This window comes from Microtus oregoni, unplaced genomic scaffold (assembly GCF_018167655.1).
Source record: "Microtus oregoni isolate MIOR12 unplaced genomic scaffold, Mior012 000002F_ref0000024, whole genome shotgun sequence".
In the NCBI taxonomy this organism is placed as follows: domain Eukaryota; kingdom Metazoa; phylum Chordata; class Mammalia; order Rodentia; family Cricetidae; genus Microtus; species Microtus oregoni.
This window is the reverse complement of record NW_024543061.1, coordinates 68108575-68132860: the sequence shown is the minus strand read 5'-3', so window position 1 is coordinate 68132860 and position 24286 is coordinate 68108575. Positions and strand designations below refer to the sequence as shown.

The following is a 24286-nucleotide window of genomic DNA, read 5'->3' as shown; positions in this document are numbered from 1 at the left end:
TCCATCCAACATTTCTCCTGCTACTCACCCTTCATTTAGCAGACACTTCTCGTCTTCTGTTGTTAGTACTGGGCAAAAGATAAGATAAATCCGGCCATTTACTGCCTTCAAGAGTTTGTTTGGCCAAGGAGAGCAGACTGGGAGAACCACAGCACTGAAAACTAAGTGATAATGCTCCAGAGATAGCTTGATTCTTGGAAATAAGCAAGTCTTTTCTTTGGTTTTAAGTTTCCCGAAGCAACAAGGTGGGTGCTGGAGCTATGTAGTAACTGTAATTGGTTTAAGCCAAATTGGTTACGCTGCCCGAGCCCACGTGTTTCTCCTAAGTTGATCTGGCACGTTTCTACAACACCCAGACTTGGCGACACAGTCCTGTATCTAGGGTCCCCAGCCAAGTTCCAGATCTCTGTGAACCCCTGCCGGGACCCTATATCCTTATTATTCTCTGTAGCATCCGGTGGACTAATTCACAGGATAAAAAGTCACAAGAGTTACAACCGAGCCCATGATGGGTCTCCCTTTTCTTTCCTGCTTTCTAAGGTGACAGTTCTGCAGATCCCAAGGGACACTGAGAGAACTGAAAGGGCCAATACTGGGGAGGGCTGGAGAGGGAAAGCGGTGGCGGATCTGGGAGCAGCGCCGGGAGTTCCTGCTTCCTGCTCCCGGAGCGAGAGTCCTCGGTAGCAGCCTGGGGGAAGGAACAGCCCTTCCTGCTCGCGTCCGCGTCCTTCCAGGAGCGCAGCGAGGCGCGCCCCACCCCGGCGGAGGGGACGGTTTTCAGCTGGAAGTGGTGGAGAGTGGAAGACAGCTAGGACTCAACGCCACCCGGGAGTGTGTGGAGCTGGATGAGAGCGGGAAATTGGCAGACCAGAGTCTAGGCGGGTGGACGCGACGGGAGGCGCCGAAGGATCCGCGTGGGGTCCCGGGGTGTCTCGGCCGTGCCCGGTCCCGTGGCCGCCCGCAGTCCCCCGGGCTCCGCCCCGCCGCGCTGCCCGGCCCCTCTTCGGCCAGGTCTCCTCCCCGATGTGCGGGTGGCAGCGCCACTCCCTCCGCTCCCTTCCCAGCCGCGCGCGTCTCATTCCAGCGCCCATTCCGTGCATTCCTGCCGGGCTCCTCTGCAAACTCCAGCCCCGGAGGTGGGGACCGCCGCAGCTCCGCGCTCCGGCCCCTGCAGCCGTCGCTGCTGCTGGAAGACTTGGCGCCCCGTGCGGACCTGCTGCAACCAGCCGAGCGCTCCTACCCTGCCTCCCGCACCCTGGGACCGGTAAGACTGCCAGCTTCGGACGATTTCGGCGTCCCCGAGTGGTCCCGGGAAGCACTAGAGGACCAGCGGGGCACGTGCGGGCGGCAGAGCCCAGGGGCTGGGCAGAGCAGGGTAGCCTGGCTGAAGTATCAGAATATCAGAAACAGAACCCTTTTCTACTTTTTGGCCTGGAGAAGCAAGCCCCGGAGGGAAGTGTGTTGCTTGGACCTTTTGCAGAGGTCCCCCAGGGTTTGAGACACTGTCTCCCCATGCTGAGGATTGATGAACGTGAGCTCCCCAAAATCCAAGGCACTGTACCCTAGCAGGCAGCCCAGGGGGGCGCCGCGGTGCACATGTCAGGGGGCTCCAGGCACACCCACACTCTGATTCTGTGAGTGAGTTCAAGCGAGATCTCTCTGTGCCAGCATCCCTAAATTTTGGGTGTACCCGAGGGAGGGAGATCTGTACGCTATGACTCACTTTGTTTCCAGTAGGTGTATTTGTGCTGAACGTGACAGTGTGTACATTGTACTATAGTCCACCTTGAAGAGGGTGCTGTCTGAAATCCTGAGTGTCCGAGTGGGTATGTGATGATGCCTCCTCTCCAAGACTGTCCTCACTCTGAGGATGTTCTGGCTCTGGATTTCTTCCTGCAGAACCGGCGCAGGAGACAGCGTCTCCAAGTTCTTTGTGTGCAGGGAGAAATTGACAGTAGTCGTTGGAGGTTTCTGCCCACCCCCACTCCCCACTCCATCCTGGCTGGGTTGGGCAGAACTGGCAGGAAGCTGCCTACACCTGCCCCCCTTCCAGGCAGCTGTCTTTCTGAGGGAGAGTGGATCCTGTTCTGCCGGAACAGTTTAGAGAGCTGCTGGAAGGCGAGCGAAGCTGACCGATCTTTGCCTTTAGGGGATAGGGTGGGTTTTGGGGAAAGGGAGAGACCTTTTTAGATTGTTTTCTTTTGGGACAGAAGCCTAGTCTAGCATGGCCTGGTACTTCTACCCTAGTTGCTACCCTAGCATAAACTGACTTTCTTTTTTTTTTTTTTTTTTTTTTTTTTAAATATTTATTTATTATGTATACAATATTCTGTTTGTGTGTATGTCTGCAGGCCAGAAGAGGGCACCAGACCTCATTACAGATGGTTGTGAGCCACCATGTGGTTGCCGGGAATTGAACTCAGGACCTTTGGAAGGGGAGGCAATGCTCTTAACCACTGAGCCATCTCTCCAGCCCCCATAAACTGACTTTCATCCTTCAGCCTCAAAACAAACAAACAACCCCCTCAAAAAACCCAAGGGGGGGGGCAACAACAAAAAAAAACTTTTTTTTTGAGACAGACTTAAAAGACCAATCTGGCCTTGAGCTGGGATTACAGGCCTGAGTCACCAGGCTTAGTTGACCGCGTTGGGCACTGGGATGTTGGTAGTGTTTCTAAGTTGGCCTCAAGGACAAAAGAGTGTCCATGTTTACCGCCCGAACTACATATCAGGGTTCGCTTCTCCTTGGGGTCTCGAAGGGAAAATCTCTTATTCATTAATAGACTATTAGGCTTGCTTATTCCTTAATAATCAGTGCCTTGGTCTGTAACCATGCTGGATTCAAACTGCCTCAGTTTCCAGAGTTGGATTGCTCCCTCTTTCTTCACAGCTTGCTAGACTACCTTGTTCCTGTGGGGCTGCGGGAATGCTTTGGTGACAGTTCGGAAGGTGAGGGCTGCCTGGGGTTTGCTGGCTGCCTCCAGGATATTGACAGGAGCATGGTGTGAGTGTCACAGACTTGGCACCAGAGGTCTCCCTCATTAACACAACAGAGAGATGGCAGCTAGGGTTTCTTGGAAGGAAGGAACAGAAGTCTGTGTCAGGAGTGGGGGCTCTTGTATTTATCCTTCCTTCTATCACGCTAATGTAGATTAGATCGTCTGCTGGGAAATACCTCATACTCCTAACAGCTCAGGCCATGTGTACTGCTGATTTACAAAAGCAGCTCTTGTCAGGTAAAAAATGGACAGGCTTGGGGTTAGACAGACCAGGCATGTATCCTGAGGCTCACTATGTATAATAAGGCTTTTGGGCTCAGTTTCCTGATGAGTAACATGTGGGGGGGAGTGAGGAGGGAATGGGGGGTGAGGAGGGGTGGCAGGATGAGGGGGAGTGGAGGTGCGGAGAGGTGGCGGGGTGGTGGTACATCCCAAACACCTGGTAGTACATCCCAAGGCCCTCGGAAATGGAGTATTTTTTCCCCCAGCTTGCTTTGGCAAGAACCCCTCTTCCCTTTGCCATGTTGAGGGATGGATCCAGGGTCCGATAACACATGAAGCTAGAGGATTTTGAGCAACCGTTTCTCTGAGCCCCCCTTGGGAAACCTCATCACTGTTCACCGTGTTTGTTTTGCCAACATGAACTGAGTGTTTGCTGTGGGTCCCGTGCCATGGAGAGGCCATCCTTTGCCAGCGGGTAGCATCATTCTCCAGCTAAAGGTCTGAGTATTGTTCTGCCAGGTGTGCTGTGTGTGTGTGTAGTATGTGTGCTTGTATTGTGTCTGTATATATGTATGCGTGTGTATGTGTGTATGTATGTATGTGTATGTATATGTATGTATGCATGTGTGTATTGTGTATATGTGTATGTATTGTGCATGCATGTATGTATTGTGTATGTGTATATGTATGCGTGTGCATGTATGTATGTGTATGTATGTGTGCATGTACGTGTGTATGCATGTATTGTGTATGTATATATGTATGTGTGTACGTATGCATGTATGGGTATGTATGTGTGTATGTGTGTGTACGTATGTGTGTATGTGTGTGGAGTATTATGTGTGTGTATGTATGTATGTATGTGTGTGTGTATGTATATATCCATCCGTCTATCCATCTGTCTGATTATCTATGCATCCATCCACTCTGTCATTTGAGTTTTGGTCCTAAGGATGGACCCAGGGCCTGGGCTTTGCTAAGCACACTGTTCTGCCACTAAGCTTCTACCCCCACTCTATCTTTCCAGATCCAAGGATGCAAATGTCACAGCCTCCTTTGGCCTGTATTCTGCAGTCTTGTGCCTGTGACTGTCACAAAGCAATAACTATTGCCAAACTTGTGTCTCCTCTTTCTCAGGGGAAGTAGAAGGCATTGCCCCTGACTTCTTGTAGTTGAGGCTGGTCTGGTGGAAGTTGGGAATTCGGGGCTCCTGAGAGCGGCTTTCCCTCTTTGCCTCCTTGACCCTTGGTTGGCAGAAGTGGGAACAAGGGCTTTGTTTAAAGCTCTGAAATTGGAGCTGAACAGCTGCTTCCCAGAACCCTGAGGGCGGGGGTGTCGCCAGGACCAGGGGCCCAGGTGGAGGCTGGGGTAGGGCAGGCTGCCTCACTGGGGGTTGGGAGCCCACATCTCCAGTGTTGCTTTGACCTCTTGTGGAATGGTAGCTTTCTCCGTGTCATTTTTTTAAAGCTGTGTTTTGGGGAGAGTCTAGTCACACCTGTGTGGTTGTTCCTGGAGCCCTCAGCTGGTGGGACAGGATCTGTGGGAAATTTCCCGCCAGAACTTCCGGCCAAGATCTGTGCCCATCTGTTTGCTTGCAACGCAGGCCAGCTTCCAGAAAGGTTGGAAGATGGGCCTGTTGCTCCGTGGTTTGGGCCAGCTTCTAGGCTAGGGTGGGCAGGCAGGCCCCCATGGGTGGGGTCCCAGCTTCCTTTGACCCAAACTCAATGGGAACAATAGACCTCAGAGGAGTCACCAGGGGCAGGAAATGGGAGCTGTGCTAAGGCCAGGGTGACCCTCCTGGGGGATGGGATTGCATATCCGGTTGAGTGTTAGGGCCAGTGCAGAGGGCACTGGGGAGGGGCTGATGACACATAGTAGGGTGGGCCCTGGGGTGGGGCTCTCTGCCTAAGGGGGCTGTTGACTCAGAGCGAAACCTGAGCAGAAGGACCCATTATCTGGCTGAGTGCTCTGTTCTGTGTCCCACTAGCAAAGATCTCGTGTCTGGCAGCCTTCTGCCAGGTTCCTGCCAGGCTCACGGGGCCAGAATCGTGCCTACCCCTTCCCCTAGAGCCCCCAGGATGGCTTCGTGAGTTGCCTTGGCCAGGATGAAAGACTAGTGTTGTTTCTTCCTGGCTGCCGTCCAACCTGGCTGCCCTCCGCCTTGGCACTGAACCCCAAGTAATAGTTGATGGGAGGGTGACAGTGGGCAGAGCTTTGGGTAAAGAGAGAGGAGCCTTGGGTCACTTAGACAACCGTGCAGAGATTTCTTCAGTCACAGAGCAAGACAGGCAGGGGGAGATTCCTGCCTGAGGCAGGTGGCGGAATGTTCTGGGAGGCTGGACATTTATCTTGCCATCATCTATGGAAGGGTGGGACTGAGTCTGGCTGTGAAGCCAAGGGGCCCCGTGGCTTTAGAAGGGAGAGTCAGTCAGCCCATGGAATTTTTTTCTTTGTGTGAAGTCAGGTTGCCAGATCCTCACAGGTCATGGTTTGGGGTTGAGAGCAGCCTCAGGAGTGGCCCTAGGACCACTGCCAGGACCCATCCAAGAGGGGTGTGGTGGAGAGAACATATGCTAGCCTGGTTATTTCTCCAAGGAACAAGACAAGGGTTCTGGAAATGGCAGAGTGCCGGGTTCCTTGTTCATCCCTTGCCCAGTTCTAGATCAAGGTCTATTCTATTTATTAATTAGTTGATTTGTTTTGCTTGCTATACTGAAACTAGATCCCGGGACCTCATGCGTGCCAGGCAAGTGCGTCAGAGTTTTACACAAAATCTCTGTGGAGAAATGGAGTTTGAGGTGACTAGCTTGGATGCACCCTGTGTAATCTTTGGATGAAGAAATATTCATTTTCTTTCCTTTTTTGTTTGTGATGCTGGGTCTAGAACTCAGGGCCTTGTGCATGTTGGGGCAAGCACTGAACAACACTCCAACTCTTTAGGAAGGGTTTTCAGCTTTGTGGATTTCCTGGGAGCAGGGGAAGTGGCTGGTGTGGGGTGTGTCTGGGTGAAGGACTGTCCTGGGAGCTTTGTACAGCGCTCACCCTCCACCTCCCGTGAGGCACAGGAGCTTCCTAAGGGGAGAGCCCACAGCTCTCCCTAGCTTTGTTCTCCGTCAGCCCTGTGGGTGCTGAGGATAGTGAGCAAGCCCTGGATGGCAGAACCAGGCCTCTATCATCTCAACTGATAGAATGTTCTAGGAGGTTGGAGGCTAAGCAAAAAGAAAATGTGATTTATATTTGCCTAGAAAACAGTTTCCTCTAGTTCTAGGGGTTGAACTCTGGGATGTGGACAGGCTGGGCAAACGAGCACTTTCCCCTGAGCCACATCCCCTGCCCTTTCATTTTTGGTTTTTCGGGACATTTCTCTGTAGCTTTGAAGCCTGTCCTGGAACTAGCTCTTTTAGACCAGGCTGGACATGAATTCAGAAATTCGCATGCCTCTGCCTCCCCTTGGGATTAAGGGCGTGTGTCATCACTGACCAGCCTCCCCAGCCTTTTCAAGTTTTGTCGTATTGTTTTATTGTTCTCTGAGGTGTGTACCTCAAGCTGGCTTCAAGTTTATTTTGTCCCTGACAAGGACCTTGAACCGCTGGCCCCTGCAGGCCTCTACCTCCCTTGTGTTTGTTACAGCCATGTGCTGCTACACCTGGCTAGGTGGCACTGCAGGTAGAACCCAGGGCTTTGAGCGTGGCAGGCAAGCATTCTGGCAAGTAAGCTACATCCCCAACTCTTATTGGATGGAGACCGAGGCTCAGGTAGCCCAGGCTGACCTCACTCAGCCTTCATATATGTCTCTGGGTGAACTTACATTCCTTATCTCCCTGCCGCTGCCTCCCAAGTATTTTAGAACTGTGTTGAGCACTCCAGTGTCCAGCTCTTCTGTTGTTTTCAGACAGGGTCACACACTGGAGCCCATGTGGTCTTGAACTCAGGGCAGTTCTCCTGCCTCAGCCTCCTGACTATTGAGATTAGAAGGTGTGAGCCACCACAACTGGCTTTAATTTTGTTGTTGTTGTTTTTTACTTGTGAAAATTAATATAGACTCATAGTAGAAAACCTGGAAGAAAATTGAGAGGGGAAAAAAACCCAAAATCGTCAGTAATATCACAACTTAGGGATGAGGCAGTGGAGTTATGAGGTCTTGACTCAGTTCTATGACACTCTGGCCACATCAAGAGCCATATCTGGCATTTAAAGGTGGAGACTATCTATTCTATGAGAACTGTGTTTGCCAGGTGTAGCCCAGTGGAAGAGCGTTTGCCTAGCTAGCACGATACGGCACTGGGGGACCACTGAAAGAAAAAAGTGCAAAATTAAATTTGCCATTTTTGTCTCTCTGTCTGTCTCTCTGTCTCTGTCTCTCTCTCTCTCTCTCTGTGTGTGTGTGTGTGTGTGTGTGTGTGTGCATTTTTTGTGGGTTTATTTAAGCACAAATAAAGTGTCTATTTATTTTATGTCGATTCTGACCACTGTGTGATTTGGTGCTGGCATTGGTGACTGATGGCTAGTTCTGCTGCTCTTTCCCTGACAGCTTTGAGGATCTTGGAGAACACATTGTGAACGATTCTTTTAGACCAGGCTGGAAATCCTACCTGTCTCAGCACAGTAGGATTGAGGTACATTGGGAATACTTCCCCTCCGTGGCTTTGTGGTCCAGGAAGCTCCTGAAGCTGCTGGGCAGACAGTGTGGGCTTGTCAACGCTGGGCATCAGGATCTGGCCCTCAGTTCTTCTCTGCACTACGTTGGTTGTTTACACCTTTTGATTCCTACCAGTTATACTTAGTTTACTGGCTCGTGCCAGGTGAACAGCTTAGTTCCTTTCTGTGTGTATTAGAGGTCAAAGGGCAAGATAAGTTAGCCAGAAAGGCGGGGCTTTTGTGTTTCTCTTAAGTTTTTAAAAATTTTTTTGTATGTGTGGTTTGCCTGCATGTGTGTCTGTTCACCATGTGTGTGTAATGCTCGCAAAGGCCAAAAGAGGCTGTTGGATCCCCTGGGACTAGAGCTATATAAATGGTTGTGAGCCACCTGATGTGGGTGCTGGGAATCGAACCCGGGTCTCAGCATCTTTGGAAGAGCAGTCAGTGCTCTTAGCCGCTGAGCTGTCGTCACTCCAGGCTCTGGCTCTTCTGAGTCAAAGTCTCATGGAGGCAGGCCCTGAACTCATTATTGGTGGCCTGGAACTTTGGATCCCCACTTCTCTGCCTCTGAAGTGCTGGATGGAATTCTAGGTATTTGCCACCATGCAAGCCAACCCAGTGTTTGAATGTCTTCACTGAGGCTGATGGGGAATTGGAAGCTGTGGTCCTGAAGACAAGCCACTCCTCTCTGTGGCCAGCAGAGGTGGCCCATCAGGTGTGTAACTTCCTAATGGAAGTTACAACCCTTGGAGCCCCACCTTAGACTCTGTAGGTGTTGTGGAGAGGTCTCTAGACTCTCTTCCTGTGTGAGAATTTGGATGGCTGACCTGCGTACCTCTGTTCAGCCCTTCTGCGGTACCCTGAGAGGCCCCACTAGTGATTTTGAGATACTCTCCCACCAGACATCCCTATTAGGGGGAGGGAGAGCTGCTTCCCAAAATGGAGGTGAGATTGGGAGAGGGGAGTGTTCAGGCTGGGGGGGGGGGCACGTGCATGAGAGCAGGAGGGTGTGGCATCTTTGTGTTGGAATTAAGCTACATCTTGTGGGGTAGGTGACCCCAGAATGGAGTACTAGTCCAGATGCCAGAGGGGAACTATCCGACAGAAATAATATCTAAGTAAGAAGACTGTGGAACGGCTCAATGGTAGAACATTCGGTTATTGTGCTCGAGGCTCTGGTTCCCTCTTGAGGCTGAGGCAGGAGGACTTGAAGTATGAGGACAGCTTAGGCTATACAGTAAGGTTCCGTATCAAAAAAGCCAAGGGCCAGGGTAGTGAGTCAGTGACAGAATGCTTGCCTAGCATGAGAAAACCTTGGAGTTTGGCCAGGTACGATGGCTGCACAGGTAAAGGTGCTTGTTGTTACCTGAGCTAAGTCCTTGGGTACCACATAGGAAAAGGAGAGAACCCACTCCCCCAAATTGTTCTTGACTTCCACACTCCTGCAAGTGGCATGTGTGCAGCCTCCCCCCCCCCCCAGCAAACATAGAAAATAAAATGAAATGTTCTGTTGTGGTGTTGTACATCTTTAGTCCCAGTGCTCAGGGCAGAGGCAGGGAGGTCTCTGTGAAGCCAATGTGTCTCTATATGGAGTTCCAGGCCTCCCAAGGGCTTTATAGTGAGACTTTGTCTCAGAGTGAACAAACATGGGGCTGGAGAGATGGCGTAGCTGTTCTCGCAAAGGATCCAGGCTCAGTTCCCAGATCCCATGTCAGTTGGGAAGCCCACACTCTATCTAACTCCAGTTCCAGGGGATCCAGCATCCTCTGCTGACCTCTGCAGGCACCAAGCACACCTGTATAACTACACAGACATATACACAGGCAAGACATTTGTAAAAAACAAAAAGCTCTGTGCTACATTTTTAGTATCCCCTAACATTTTGTAATATGTTTTGACTTACTGTAATATTACATTTAACCTGTATTGGATAGGGAGAGGTCAGCCAGTGATAGAGAACTTGCCTTGCATATGAAAGGCCCTGAGTTCAGTCCCTAGTACTGGGAGAAAAAGTAAAAGGATGAAAGACCTAGTTGGCATTATTCGTAGAGTATTGAAAAGTCACATGTAATGGGGCATCTCAATTCAGATTAGCCACATCTCATCTGATTGCTACCTGCTGCCTGGGGCTAGCATAGCTTTCCAGACAGCCTGCTTGAGTCTGATCCTATGTCCTGTCCACCCAGGAAGCTAGCTCTCTGTCTCTCTCTCTCTCTGTCTCTCTTCTCTCTGTCTCTCTCTCTCTCTCTCTGAGACAGGGCCTCTCTATATAGCCCTGACTGTCCTCCCACTAGTTCTGTAGACCAGGCTGGCCAAGGACTCATAGAGATCCACCTGCCGGGTTCTGGGATTAAAGGTATAAAGGCATGCACCACTACCACCTGGACAGAAAGGTTTCTCTAGGGCAGGTTATTTAACTGTATGGTGTGCCTCAGTTTCCCCTATGCAGAATGAAGGCAAAAGTGTTAATAGAGACCCATATTCAGTAGCACAAACCTGTAATTCCAGCATTCTGGATTGAGGCTGAGGCAGGAGAATCTCAGAGTTCAAGGCGGCCACAGTTAATGAGACTGTCTCAGCCAAAGAAAGAAGAAAGTCGGCAGCGATTTCACAGTGTTGGTGTGAAGATTAAATGACAACATTTAAAGGCTTTGGTCCTTGCCCAGCTCCTCCAAGCACTGTGTAAGTGTTTGTCAAATAACTGACTTACAGATGGTCCTTAAAAACTAGACTAGTTGGAATTTTTAAGGAGAGGCTGGCGATATGTTTAGAAAATCCGATTGTGGAGTGGCCTGAGGAGTCCTGGTGGGCCGGGCCTGTGCCCCTGTGGGTCTGCTTTGTGAAACTGACTTCAGATGAGGGACACCATCGCCTGTGGCTGCAAATGAGAAATGACAGTTCTGCGTCTCCAGTCCCCCAGCAGGTGGATCTCAAGGGTCTGCCTGCCAGGCCTGGGAACTCTGCGGGCTGGTAGGCAGGAAATGAGCAGAGATCCTCAGAAATGTCCCTCAGTAAACTTGTGACCTTGTGTGGTGACAGAGGGTGGAGTGTGAGCAGGTGAGGGGCTGACTCCAGACACTGGGTAGCTTCCTGTGTCCCTAGAAAACACTGCAGGCTCCCCTCTTCAGACTGCAGCCCTTAACCGACCCACAGCACCCACAAAACACCTACTGTGTGCTTAGTTTGGGGCAACTGTGAATGGAAGGCCTGGTAGCTGGCTGATACTCTGCCCGCAGTGATGGTCTTCAAGATGAAGGAAGAGTTAAGGCCCAAATGACTTGTTCTGATGGGGTTAGGAGGAGCCATGGAAGGCTTCTTGGAGTGGATGAGGGAGAAGCTTTAAGAATAGGTAGGGCTGTGACAGTGTGTGCTGGAGAGGGGGACACAGGAGGAGGAAGCATCTGTGTAGGCTGACCTGTCATTGTATGAGGGTTGTTATCACGGGGTTGTAAAAGAGGTAGATTTGAGCAGCACACACCAGGCAGAATGTAGGCGCGTGTGTGTGCACGTGTGTGTGTGTGTTGCTGGGGATTGACCTCTGCACAGCTAGGCAGGCAGGTTACCACTGAGCTCTGTCCACACTTCACATTATATTTATATCAACAAAACATGCTCTTTATGGCGTATGGGTTATGGTTTTTGTCAAATGCATGGAGTTGTATGTTCACACCACGATTAAGGCACAGGAAGGTTTAGGCTCCCCACATTTCTTCATTTACTGTCATTTCCCCTCCCCTATGCTCATCTCTTGGCAACGCTGATCTGTTCTCTGGTCCTGTGACTTTTGCCATTTCTAGAAAGTCATGTAAACCAAATCATACAGTGTGTAGCTTTTGGTGTCTGGCTTCTTTAACCCGCCATAATACCTTTGATAGCTATCCAAGCTGCTATGTCTGCTTCCCTTCAATTTGCTCCATGTTAGTACTAAGTAATGTTCCATTACTGTAAATGGATGGATCACAGCGTGTTTGCTCATCTTGGGTTTTCCAGCTAGTTGTGAATAAAATGCATTTTCTGTTTCTGTGTGAACATGGGCTTTCCATTTTTCTTGCATTAACACTTAGGAATGGGATGGCGGGGTCCTTTGTAACAGATAGATCCGCTGAATGTCGTGAGACGCTGCCATATGAGTCTGGTGAGATGGCTCCGTGGTTGAGAGTACTGGCTGCTTTTCCCAGAGGACCTGGATTCAGTTCCCAGCACCCCTATGGTGGCTCACAAGCATCTGTAGCTCCAGATCCTGGGATCTGGTGCCCTCTTCTGGCTTCCATGGTGACCAGGCATGTATGTAGTATTCATATATAAATGCAGGCAAGCCCTAATACACTCTATCTAAATCTGCCGTACTCTTTCTAGTATGCACCATTTTGCATTGCCACATAGGAGCATATGAGTGTATTTCATGTTCATTCTCATGGCTTGGTGGGTCAGGGTGGTGCTGGAATTCATTCTACGTGTGTGTGTGTGTGTGTGTGTGTGTGTGTGTGTGTGTGTGATTGAGTTTATGTCTGTACCACTTGTGTGTCTGCTGCCCACGGGGGCAAAAAGTTGCAGAAGATCCTCTGGAACTGGAATTACAGGTGGTTGTGAGCCACCTTGTGGTGCAAGAGCAGCTGGTTCTTTTACCTGCTGAGCGTCTCTGCAGCCCTGGTTTGCATTTCCCGTGGTTACTGATGTTGAATAGCCCGTTCCCTTGTAACTCTGGTGAGGATCTACCCAGTGTCTCCCCGTCTTTTCTCTTGTTTTGAGCATTCTTTAATTGTCTACTATCAGGCCTTTTGCCAGGTATATTCTTTTGTTGTTGATGGGTTTTGTTTTTTATTTTTGTTTTTATTGTTTTGTTTTGAGACAGAGTCTTTCTGTGTAGCCTAGCTCTGGCTGTCTTGGAACTCTCTACATAGACCTGGCTGACCTTGAATTCACAGATCCGTCTGCCTCTGCTTCTCAAGTGCTGGGATTAAAGGTGTGCAATAATGTATCTGGCTTTCCAGGTATATTCTTCATTCGTTTTCGGGAAGTTTTTATGACTTTCTGGAGGATGTGTGCATGTGGAGGCCAGTGAACAACTTGTGGGAGCTGGTTCTCTTCTTCCACTATGTGGTCCTGGGTACTGAAGTCAGGTCGTGAGGCTTAGTGGCAAGTGCCGTGTGTGTGTGTGTGTGTGTGTGTGTGTGTGTGTGTGTGTGTGTGGGCAGTTCTTGAGTTAGGGTCTCACCCTGTAGCTCAGGCTGCTCTAGAACTAAGAGGTTCTCCTTGTCCAGTTTCCCAAGTGCTGGGATTGCACGTGTGAGCCTCCATGTAAAGAAAAAGATCCCCGGAGGAAGGTGAGTGGTGGAAGTGAGATGATCATGGCCTCTCTTCAAGGGCCAAGGTGGGACCCAGGCTGAGGAATGGGGAACCCAGAGAGTGGTCTGTGGAGAAGAGGGAGAACAGTGTGTGCCGTGCCGCCCCGCCGCAAGGTTTGCTCCTGGCTTAGCACCTGCTGTAGAACCCACCTCAGAGTAAGAGGCTCAGGCGCGCATTCTCTCTGGCTGGTCCTCCTTTGCGCATGGTGGGTCAGGTTAAGCTGTCTCCACCCAGGAAAAACAAAAACAAGAGCTATTTCCCCAGCCTGCACCTCAGCCATTTACATGGCCTTGTTTCCAAACTGGATGACCATGTGTTCTGGAATTGGAGGTGGGGTGACTGGCAGGCCTTCAGGGGTGGTGGGTGTGTGGCTGAGCCAGAGGGACTCCGGAATGAGTTTTCTGGGTCAGGGAGGTTCCTCCGCTTAGGTGACCTCAGTCTAGTGTGTCATCCTCATCCCTATCTCTATAGAGACATTCCTATGGGAAATGATTGAGGCTAAGTGGATGCTGCCTCCCACCTCTTCCCAGAGCTGGGTCTGTACCTTGCCTTCCGGTGTACTGGGAGCATGACTTTGTCCACACGGTAGAATATTCCTTCTCCAGGGAGGATGAAGACCTTGAACTTAGTGAAGAGCGGAACGCCAGTTACCGGATTGGGTTAACCTCGGGTTTTGGATGGACAAGGGTAGCCCTGTATCCCTGGGAGAGTACTTGAGGGCCAGCCCAGCCCTAAGGGGAAATAAACCCTGGGTTGTGCTCTATCTGCTCCAGGGGACCACCACCTGATGGGATTACCACGGTCAGCCCCAGGGCCTCTCTGGCAAAGACTCCATAGGGAGCTCCCCTGTATTGAGCTGAAGTTTTCGGGGACAGGTCCACTTTAGATAAAGTCTGTTTTTCTGTCTCAGGACTGGCAACACTTGCTTCAGTGTGGAAGCCTGAAGAAAGGTTCCTAGGAGAGAACGCAAGATTAAGTCTTCCTTGTTCCAAAAAACATCTTTTAAAATTACATGTTTATGTATTTGTGTGCGTGTGTGATGGAAGGAGAAAGTGGGAGAGAGGATGCCACAGCACACATGTGGAGGGAAAGGAGCGGGCTGTTTTCAGGGTCTGTTCTCTCCTTCCATTCTCTGAACCCTGGAGAGCAAACTCACATTGTTAGGATTGGCAGCAGGTGCCTTTACCCACTGAACCAGTTAGATTTTTTTTTTTTCCTTCTTCACTATGTAGCTGTGGTTGGCCTGGACCTTACTATGTAAACCAGGCTGGCCTTAAACTAACGGAGATCCCCCTGCCTCTGTCTCCCGAGTGCTGGGAATAAAGGCCTGTGCCACCACGCTCAGTAAGTAGACTTACAAAGAGCAGTTTGGGGACTGGAGAGATGACTCAGTGCACGTTGCTTTTGCAGAGGACTTGAGTTCATTTCCAGGTACTCCTGCCATGTAGCTCACAATCTTCTTCACTGCAGCCCCAGGGGCTCTGACACCCTCTGAGGCCACCGGCACTCAGGTGCACTTATTCACACCCAGACAAATAAACACACAAATGAAATCTTAAATACGTATCGGTTTGGAGTTTATAGAAGAATCGAGGAAGAAGTATAGAGTTCCTTGAGGTAGTCCTCTCCCTCCGTTTCTTTGATTAGTAATATCTCAGGTTAGTTTAGTGCCTGTGTTATAATGAGTGGTGTTAGCAGTCTGTCAGCCTGAGCTCACCGAAGGGCTCACGCCGGGCTCTGATACCCGCAGAGTGGTAGGTACTCACCGTGGCAGGATCGCTCCCTAAAATATCCTCATCTTCTCTTCCAACCACAGATAACCTCTGACCTCTCTGTTAACGCAGGGAGTTTTTTCTTTCTCTCTTCCTCGCTCTTTCTAAGGAGTGGGTACCAGAAACAAGGATGCCGTGTCCTGCTCTGTGATGTTGAACTTTATTCCCTTGAGACGGGGTCTTTCTGAACCTGGTGATAGGCTAGCAAGCCGGAGAGACCTGCCTGCCTTCACCTCCCTCTGTCCCCAGGAGGTGCAGGTGTGTGGCTATCCACAGGTGTTGGGATCCAAACTCAAGATCTGTGTTTGCACAGCAGGTGTTGTCACCCACAGAACTGCCTCCAGTCCCCGAGTTTTGTCCTTTCTGGAAAGATAATTGAGATCACAGAGATTCACCTCAGACTCTTCCTTCACTTGGCGCTATGAACACCTTTCCACGGCTTGATAGCAAATGCCTTTTTCATCGCTGAATAATATTCCACCCCCCCCCTTTTTTTTGCACATGGGACCCCTGAAATTTAAAGAGGCCAAGTGTCTGCTTCTAGAGGTTCCATCTGCAACAAACCTGAACTTGAGCCTAATGCTTTTTTCTTCCACTATCTGTTCCCAGGGGTGGAAAACCGTGTTTCATCATTGCTTCATTACTAACTGTGGGGCCCCAGAGAGAGGGTGGAGGGGTGTGGAAGCCAGTTGCTGTGACCCACTTCCTGGAGGTGTTAGGGACAGGTCTGCAGACACCCACGGCTCAGCTGTTTGGAAAGGCTAGCTGGGGTCAGGCTCCCCAACTTCCAAAGAGCAGGGGATGGATGCTGACCTGAGCGGCCTGTCCTCACTTACCCAGCCTCAGGTTGAGCCTGGAGCCCCATTGTCTCCAGGACCCTTATCTCCCTCCATTTCTCTGGGCCTGGGAGCTTCCCTTCCCACCTCTCCCCCGTGAGACTCCTCCTTGACTTCCTTCCCAGAGCGCCTCCCCACCCACTGGCTTATCTCCCTTTCGTTCCTCCTGATTCACGCACAGCCTCCCCCTCCTTGGTCCCTCCCTGCCTAACCTCGAAGGCCACAGCCCTCCTTGTGCTTGGCTACCAGGTTCTGAGGTATTTGAATTTGTTTACTTACTGGTTTGTTTTAGAGACTTGGGCGGCCCCGTGCCTCTTGAGTAGCTGGAACTACCAGCAGGCCAGTACACACGGCAAGTGTGTCAATCAAATCCTCATCAGTTGCATCCCAGTTATATTTTGGATGTACATGAAGTTCAGAGAGGGATGGACCTCTGCCCCATGGCTCCTCTGCCCTCTCAGGGTCTTTTGTTCCAATGTATCGATCTTCCCTCCAAAGCTTATGGGTGCTCACTGCTGCCTCCTAAGGTTCCCATCCTGCCAAGAGCAAGCGTGGTCATTGTCCAGGATAGCAGCAAGGCAGTGTCTGTCTCTGCACCCGGTGCTGGAAAAGGATGTGGACAGCCAGGCAAACCCTCTACTGCTGAGCTATAGCTTGGCTGTACACATCTGTTTCTTTTTAGATATAATTCTACATTGTACCTCAGACTGACCCTGAACTCAGTGTGTAGCCTGGGTTGGTTTTGAACTGGGGGCGCTCCTCCTGCCTCAGTGCCCAGAATGCTGGGATTACAGGAATAAGTCACCACACCTGGCTACAATTTTTGGTGCTAAGGTTCAAACTCAGTGTCTGGCACACACTAGGCAAGTAGGCATTCGAGGAGCTGAGCAGCCACGTAGCTGGTAAGAGATAGTTTTAAACTCTGGAGGTTTCTTTAAGTATACCAACTTCTAATCAAAGCCAGCATGAAAGCCAAGCATTCCAGTGGTAATTTTAGGCACAGGGACACCTAGGTGTGGTTTGATCATATCTCTGCAATGCTGAGATGGGCTTCAGGAAAGGCAGGTGCTGATCTACTGAGCCCCAGCCCAAGTGTTTTTTTTTTTTTTTTTTTTTTTTTTGGTTTTTTCGAGACAGGGTTTCTCTGTGGCTTTGGAGCCTGTCCTGGAACTAGCTCTGTAGACCAGGCTGGTCTCGAACTCACAGGGATCCACCTGCCTCTGCCTCCCGAGTGCTGGGATTAAAGGCGTGCGCCACCATCGCCCGGCCCCAGCCCAAGTCTTGATGTAGATATATGTGAACACACATATTCTAGAAGGGCCGCTCCTCCCCTCCAGCCTGATCTTTTGAAAACCACACTGGGGTCACAAGTTTTTTCTGACTGAGTAGCTGACCTAGCCCAGGATAGTCCATTTGCTGGATTGTCTTCTTTCCCCCACTCCTTCCTCTGTTCTCCAGGAACCCATCTACCCAAGGCTTGCAGGAAACTTTCTTGTTTGGTCAGTCTTCGTGTCCAGGTACAAACAGGTTACTTTGTGTCTGTACTTTGGACCAGGTCCCCTGCAGTGCCTTCTTCTTGGCCATCTTTTTTTTTCCTCCGGCTCTTTCTTCTTCCTCTTCTTCTTCTTCTTCTTCTTCTTCTTCTTCTTCTTCTTCTTCTTCTTCTTCTTTCTTCCTCCTCCTCTTCCTCCTCCTCCTCCTCCTTCTTCTCCTTCTCCTCCCCCTCCCCCTCCTCCCCCCCTCCCCTCCCTCCTCCTCCTTCCCCTCTTCCTTCCCCTCCTCCGGGTCTCACTCCGTAGCTCTGGTTGCTTTGAATTTTCTATGGAGACCAGGCTGACCTTGAACTCAGAAGTATCTTACCTCTGCCTTCTGGGATTAAAAGTGTGTGCCACCTTGCTTGGCTTTTAAGTTACTTTTAAATGCCCAGGGATAGAGACATGATACATGTCTGTGATGCCAACACTGGAGTGTGAAGGCTGAGGCAAAAACACCATAGTTTTGAGACCATCTTGAAGTACATATAGCAAGACTGTGACTCAAGCAAACAGTCCTTACGGTGAAATATAACAGGCCAGGCCTGGTGGGTGCAAACCTGTAATCCCAGCTACTCCAGAGACTGAGGTAGGAGGATCACAGGTTCAGTGCCAGAAAGAGCCTGCTTCAAAAAAAAAAAAAAATTGGGGAGACATGTGTGAAGCTCTGGGTTCAATCCCAGTACCTCAATTAGTCAGTCAAATATATTCAAAATATACAATTACCTTCATAGGTAAGATTTGTTACCACTCCCCCCAACTCATCTCTTTCCTTATTTGGAGACTGTATAATCCAAGATGGCCACTAGAACTTGCAACGTGCCTCAGGCTAGCCAAGAACTCTTAGGGATTTTGCTGCCTCTGCCTCTTTTCCAGGGGTGGTTTGAGAGAAGGTCTCACTGTGTGGACAAGGGTGCTTCGAGCTCACGGACTGAGATCTGCTACCCGAGTCCTGGGGCTAAAGGTGTGTGTCACCACGCCCAGTCTTCCGCTTAAGTGCTGGGGTCACATGTGTGCCCTACTGCTTGACCCTACATGGGGGTAGCTCTGACTGACCTGCAACTTGCAATTCTCCTGTGTCAGTTCCCCAAACACTGGGATTGCCGGCATGTGCTATCTTGCCCAGCTTTTCATCATAAATCCTTAAACTATTTATTTAGTGTGTGTTTGCCTACATGTATGTCTGTGCACCATGTGTGTGCAGTGCCTCCCGGAGCAGAGGATGTCAGGTCCCCTGGAACTGGAGTCACAGATATGGTTGTGAGCCTCCATGTGGGTGCTGGGAGCCAAACCTGGGACCTTTGCGACAGCAACAGCGGCTCCATGACTGAGCCACCTCTCCAGCCCCTCTTCCTAAGTTCTTTTCAGTCTGCAGTTTCATGTCCTTAAGTGTGGTCACAGTTTGTGTGACTGTCACCGCCATCCGTCTCCATCACTTTTCCTTCTTCTCAACAGGATCCCTTTATCAAATAATAACCACTGCTTCCCCTCCTCCCGGCTTGGTAATGACTCTTGACTATCTGTCTCTGAATTTGACTGTTTGAAGTACTTTTTGCAAGTGGCCAAACAAAGAAACAGAAACTGTTTGCTTGTGTCTGGATTATTCCACTTGGTAGAATCTGTCCAAGGTTCGTCCCTGTAGGGGCATGTATCAACTCTGTTTCGTTTTTCCTGACTGGATACTATTCCATCCTGTGCACGTACTGCATTTTGTTTATTTATCTGTTGATGACCACCTTTGGACTATTCTGGAGTCTTCGTGCAGGAAGCTCACCTGGCACACTGGCTGTGGTACTCTCAGGGCCTTGAGCTCAGCGGTACCCTCCCGACAATAGCTGTTTACCTATGCCCATGTTATTCTTGCCAGGTCCAGCCAAACCTTCTGTTGTGTTTGGTCTTAGGCAAGGTGTCACGACTTGGTCCAGGCCGGTCGTAAACTTGGTATCTCTTGGCTTCACGAGTACTGGGATTGCAGCCTCTTTCTGCCACACCCAGCTGGGCCACTGGTGTTTTTTTACGGTAATTAATGTCCTATAAAGCCACTGAATTAACAAACACTGAACTATTAGTCACAGGAGAAACACTGGGTTGCATTCATTCAAGCCTCTGGTCACAAGATTTTTGTCAGCCAATTAATTTATAGGCTTGTTTTGTGGGTGCCCTGTCCCAAGACACCTTGCTTAATATACATTGCTGATTCATTAACCCGGGGCCCACAGCAGCACCAGAACTCACGCCTGCAGGAAGCTCATCTAGCACACGAGTTTTCTCCCGCAGGCACATTCCAGCCTCCTGCGCTTGGGAACGGACAGTTCTTTGCTTGAGGCTGTTCAGTTTGCTATTAGTCGGGATCATTTATGGAGTATCAAGCGGAGGGTTAATTAGTGTGATGCTGAGGGTAGTAGCTCAGCCATGAAAAGTGAGAAAGAAATAGAAACAGTGAAGCAAACCGAGCCTAGAAGATAGTGTTGCATGCACAACACACATGTGCATATGCATACCTACACACAATTGTTTCCCGTTTGTGTTTTCTCATTGATTTAGATAAAGACTAGACCTCATCATATCCCCGGCCAGCTTGAACTTGGCTATGTAAACTAGGCTGGACTCAGAATTGTGGTGGTCCTTCTGCCTTTGGCCTCTGTTCCCAAGTGCCAGAGCTCCCGGTTGTTTTGTTTTTCGAGACAGGGTTTCTCTGTGGTTTTGGAGCCTGTCCTGGAACTAGCTCATGTAGACCAGGCTGGTCTCGAACTCACAGAGATCCACCTGCCTCTGCCTCCCGAGTGCTGGGATTAAAGGCGTGTGCCACCATCGCCCGGCTAATAATGATTTTTTTTACAAATAATTTGCCTGTTTTCTGGCAATTAAATATTAATACAGTTTGATTTTTTTTTTGCCATTCAACTCAGCTAGTTCACTGAAATAATCAGTTAAATAACTAAGTGCGTGTGTGTCCTATGGACGTCTGAGGACAACGTAACAGGAGTAGGTTCTTTCCCAGGGATTGAACTCGGGTCCTTATGCTTGGTGCCAAGCACTTTTACCTGCTGAGCTGGCCTGCTGACCAAGGGTCCACTCTGAATAGTTGGTGGCTAATGCCTATAATGCTGGCGTAAAGGAGGCTGAGGCAGGGATAGTGCAAATTCAAGGCTACAGAGTGAGATGATTTAATATATATGGGAGGATATGTACATGTTATAGAAATTCGCTGCCATTCTACACAAGGCCCTCGAGCTTCAGAAAATTTGGCCTCCTCCTAGAGGTACCAGAATCTACAGATGCTCTGAGATCACGGGTATTCTCGAGAAGATGACCACACATACAAACCTGAAGACTGGTTATGAGGACTGAGTGCACTTGATCTTTCTAGATGACTCTGGCCGCTCACCTTGCACACACCAGACAGAAGGGCCTTGCAGGCAGGATCATGTGTTGCTTGGGTTTGTTGCCAGTGCCTGCCATGTAGTGTATGTATGCTCCTACCACTTGTTTCTGTTTCTACGTAGCCAAGGATGACCTTGAGTTCCTTCTCCTGCCTCCTCTCCAGGCCTTTCCTCACAGAATTCTGAATAAGTCATAGGAAGGCAATGGACTGGAACACAGACCCGAGGAGGCCTGCAACTAGGAAGAGGGAGATTTCCCTGGCTTTCCCTGGCTGGGACCTGCTCTTCTCCCTCCTGGGAGTACATCCCCTCTAGTCGCTGAGCCGGATCCAGGCTGTGCTAACTGCAAGGCGGAAAGCCCAGGGCTCAGATTCCAGTCCAGCCTCAATCAGTTCTGTGGTCATTTGATGGTCACTTCCCTTCTTAGGGTTTCAATGTCCTCACCTGATTCTTGACAACTCCAGGTCCCCTCTGCAGGTCTGTTTCTTCTCACACAAAGCTTGGCGACCAGCATCTCCCTACTAGGGCTTCTTCAGAGGCTGAGGGAGCAGCAGAGCCCTTTCCCATGTCAACTAAAAACCACAGCTCTCATCTTAAAGGGAATAAGAGAGAGCTTAGTGACCATGGCTCAGGAACACAGATATAAGTTACCCCGAATTCTGTGTTCCGACGTGGAAGCAATTTCACATGTTTTCTATAATTACAGAACAAAGAAAATCACAAGTCAGGGCGTGTTTGAAGCGCATTGGTGGGTGCATCACAGAGGTGGGTACAATGAAATAGGGTTGGGGGAGCTGCTCTGTGATGGTGCTCTTAGCTTGTGGATTGGCAGACGCTAGTCTTCTGCTAAGTTAATGCTTCTAGAAGGTTTCTCTTTATTATCACAAATTGTTAGTTCAGATACGGGGGGGGGGGGGAGGGGGCGGGCAAGGCATGACTGCTCCAGAAGGCTAGAATGAGACCAAAATAATTAGTCTCTGAACCTACAAAATTCCGATCGCTCCACTAATGAATTTCCAATCAGCCCATCAGTCTCTGCAGACACAGAAACTCCTTCCAGGAGTGGTTTTTGTTCACAGCCAGACACAGCGTCTTTTTTACACTGAAAAAGACCAGGACAAGCCCACTGTGCAGAGAGAGACTTGTCTAGCCGCTTTAGTGGGCCACCCTTCTCACACCTGATTTACTTCCCTGCTGCCATGGTCAGACCTCATCCCCTTCCACTTGGTGACTTTCTGTGAGGAAGAGCCTCTGAGCCTGCAGCCTAGGCAGCCACTCACTGTCTGTGAGACCTGAGCACAGCACTGCACCATAAAGTGTCTCGGTTTCTCCAGCTGCGCGAGGGGCTGGGCCTTACTAGCTCAGAGGGGGTAAAGGGGTGAGGGAAGATGTAATCAAGTACGTAGTCCAGTCTTGGCAGCGAGTGGGTCTGGGAAATGGTTCCCTGTGGTGTCAATTTTAAGGTCATTCACTCTCAGGGCAGAGTGTGGCCCTCAGTGTCCTAGGCACCTTCTGCAGACACCAGTTCTTCAGGTTCCTCTGCCATGTGTACGGGGGACAGAGTCATGCCGGGAGACTGGGTAGTCACTCTCTAACCTGGCGCTGATCTACTCTCACCCAGACCGCCTCCTCTCTGGCCTAGAGTTATTGCTGAGCTTGAGGACCAAAGGCGGCAGGCAGAGGCCTCACCTGCCAAAGCCAAGGGTGGTGTGTTAGTTAGTGTGTGCTACAAGATGGAGTCAGGGTCGAGGACCTGAGCCTGTGTGTCACACTGGAACTCCTACCGCCTCCACCTTAGCCTGGCTTCCCTTCAGAATAGGATGAGGTGTGTTGATTGACTTCTGGTGGGAGTTTAATTAGGACAGGCCTGCTCTGAGCAGGGAATGAAGCTGGGATTCAGTAGGGGAGGAGGGGGAAGGGAAGGAAAAGGGAGGAGAAGGAGGAGGAGGAGGAGGAGGAGGAGAAGGAGGAGGAGGAGGAGGAGACCTGGGCTGTGGAGGTGGGTCTCAAACAAGCCTGAGACTTTCTCTTCTGTCTCATTTCCTCCCTCCCTTCTGAAAGTGGCGGATTGATCCCAGTGCCTTGTGTATGCTAGGTGCCAGGTAAGCATGGCATCAGCCTATTTTGGGAGAGGGGGTAGGATGGTGGTGGTGGTAGATTGGGTCTTAAAATGTAGCCTAGCCTGCCCTTGAACCTGTGACAGTCCTCCTGCCTCAGCTTTCTGAGTGCAGGTGTTACCAACCTGTATCGCTATTATGGGTAATTTTTCTTTTCCTCCACCCATCACCCCAGACAATGCTTGTCTGTGTTCTCTGGCTATCCTGGAACTCCCTTTGTAGACCAGGCTGGCCTCAAACTCACAGAGATCTGCCTACCTCTATCTCCCAAGTGTTGGGGTTAAAGGCGTGTGCCACTGACAACTGACCAATTTTTTAATTTTTATTTTTGAGACAAGGTTTCACTCTGTATCTGTGGGTGGCCTGGAACTCACTGATAGCCCCAGGCTGGCTTTGAACTTGTGATCTTCCTGCTTCTGCCTCCTTAGTGCTAGAAATTATAGGTGTGAGTCACCATGCTTTGTCTAATTTTCTTTCTTTTTGAGATGAGGTCAGAGTAGCGAAGGCTTCAAGCCTCTTCCCTATCCTCCTCCTTGAATGTATCCAGGACTATCTTGTTTTTATAAGGCCTCTGGATGAGCGGACTGTGGGCTCAGTGTATGTAGAGCCCAGTCTGATAGGAATAGCCAGGGCTAGGTCATAGCCAGGAGCCATCGGACTAGGTGGGGCCAGGCCTGTCCCAAATAGTGTCTCTCTGGCCGCAGCTGGATTAGATCAAGGCAGAGTATCTGGGGTTCAGTTTGTTATTTCTTGTCTGGGTCATCAAAGCATGCTGGGAGTTCTGCCCGCCTGGAGGAGGATTTCTGTCCTGAAGGGGATTCCCAGCTTGCCCCCACTGTGAATTACTGCAGCCACTCTGTCGCCTCGTGTGTCCTTAGGTTAGGGTGGATCTCCCGGAAGGAAGTCTTAGGTTTTCTTTTCCTTCCTAATTTCAGTCATAGGTCAGTCACTGCAAAGCAGGGGCTGTACTAGCGATTGATATCAGAGCCCACAGGCAACGAGGGTCGTGATGTGGCTGGACCTTTGACCTACACCTCCAAAGCCCATAGAGTCAGTGGCTGGAAAGGAGGCCAGAGGGAACCATTTCTGTCTCTGTGCTCTGAGTGGCCAGAGTCTCTCCTCATTTCTGTGTAACACCAGGCACGTCTTGCAAACATTATGAGTTTCAATTTCTATCACGTCCTGTTTGGCTGGGACCATGGGAGCTGGTTAGAGATTACATATTGACATCAGCCCCCAGTGTACAAAGGTCGGCATGTGATTTTTCTGCTTTGTGATGGTGTGGAAGCGAGGCACATTCAGTAGAAGCTGTTCTTTGGAACTTGAGTATTGCCGTCTTCCTGGCTAATGATAAACGCTATGTATTTGTCATGTGGGGCAGCAGCAGCGAGCCGCAGTGTCTGGCCAGCCACTTGGTCGTGGTGTGGTCAGCACGGCTTAG

At 50.1% G+C, this 24286-nt stretch overlaps 1 protein-coding gene across 2 annotated transcripts in view; it reads left to right on the top strand.

Moving 5' to 3' along the window:
* The first annotated feature begins 615 nt into the window (after positions 1–615).
* Positions 616–24286, top strand: part of Tead4 (TEA domain transcription factor 4) — a 79071-nt gene continuing 55400 nt past the window's right edge. For both annotated transcript variants that reach the window (XM_041641115.1, XM_041641106.1), the window contains exon 1: positions 616–1264. In XM_041641115.1, coding sequence (XP_041497049.1) covers positions 1024–1264 — 241 coding nt within the window. In that variant the 5' untranslated portion in view covers positions 616–1023. The remainder of the gene's footprint in view (positions 1265–24286) is intronic.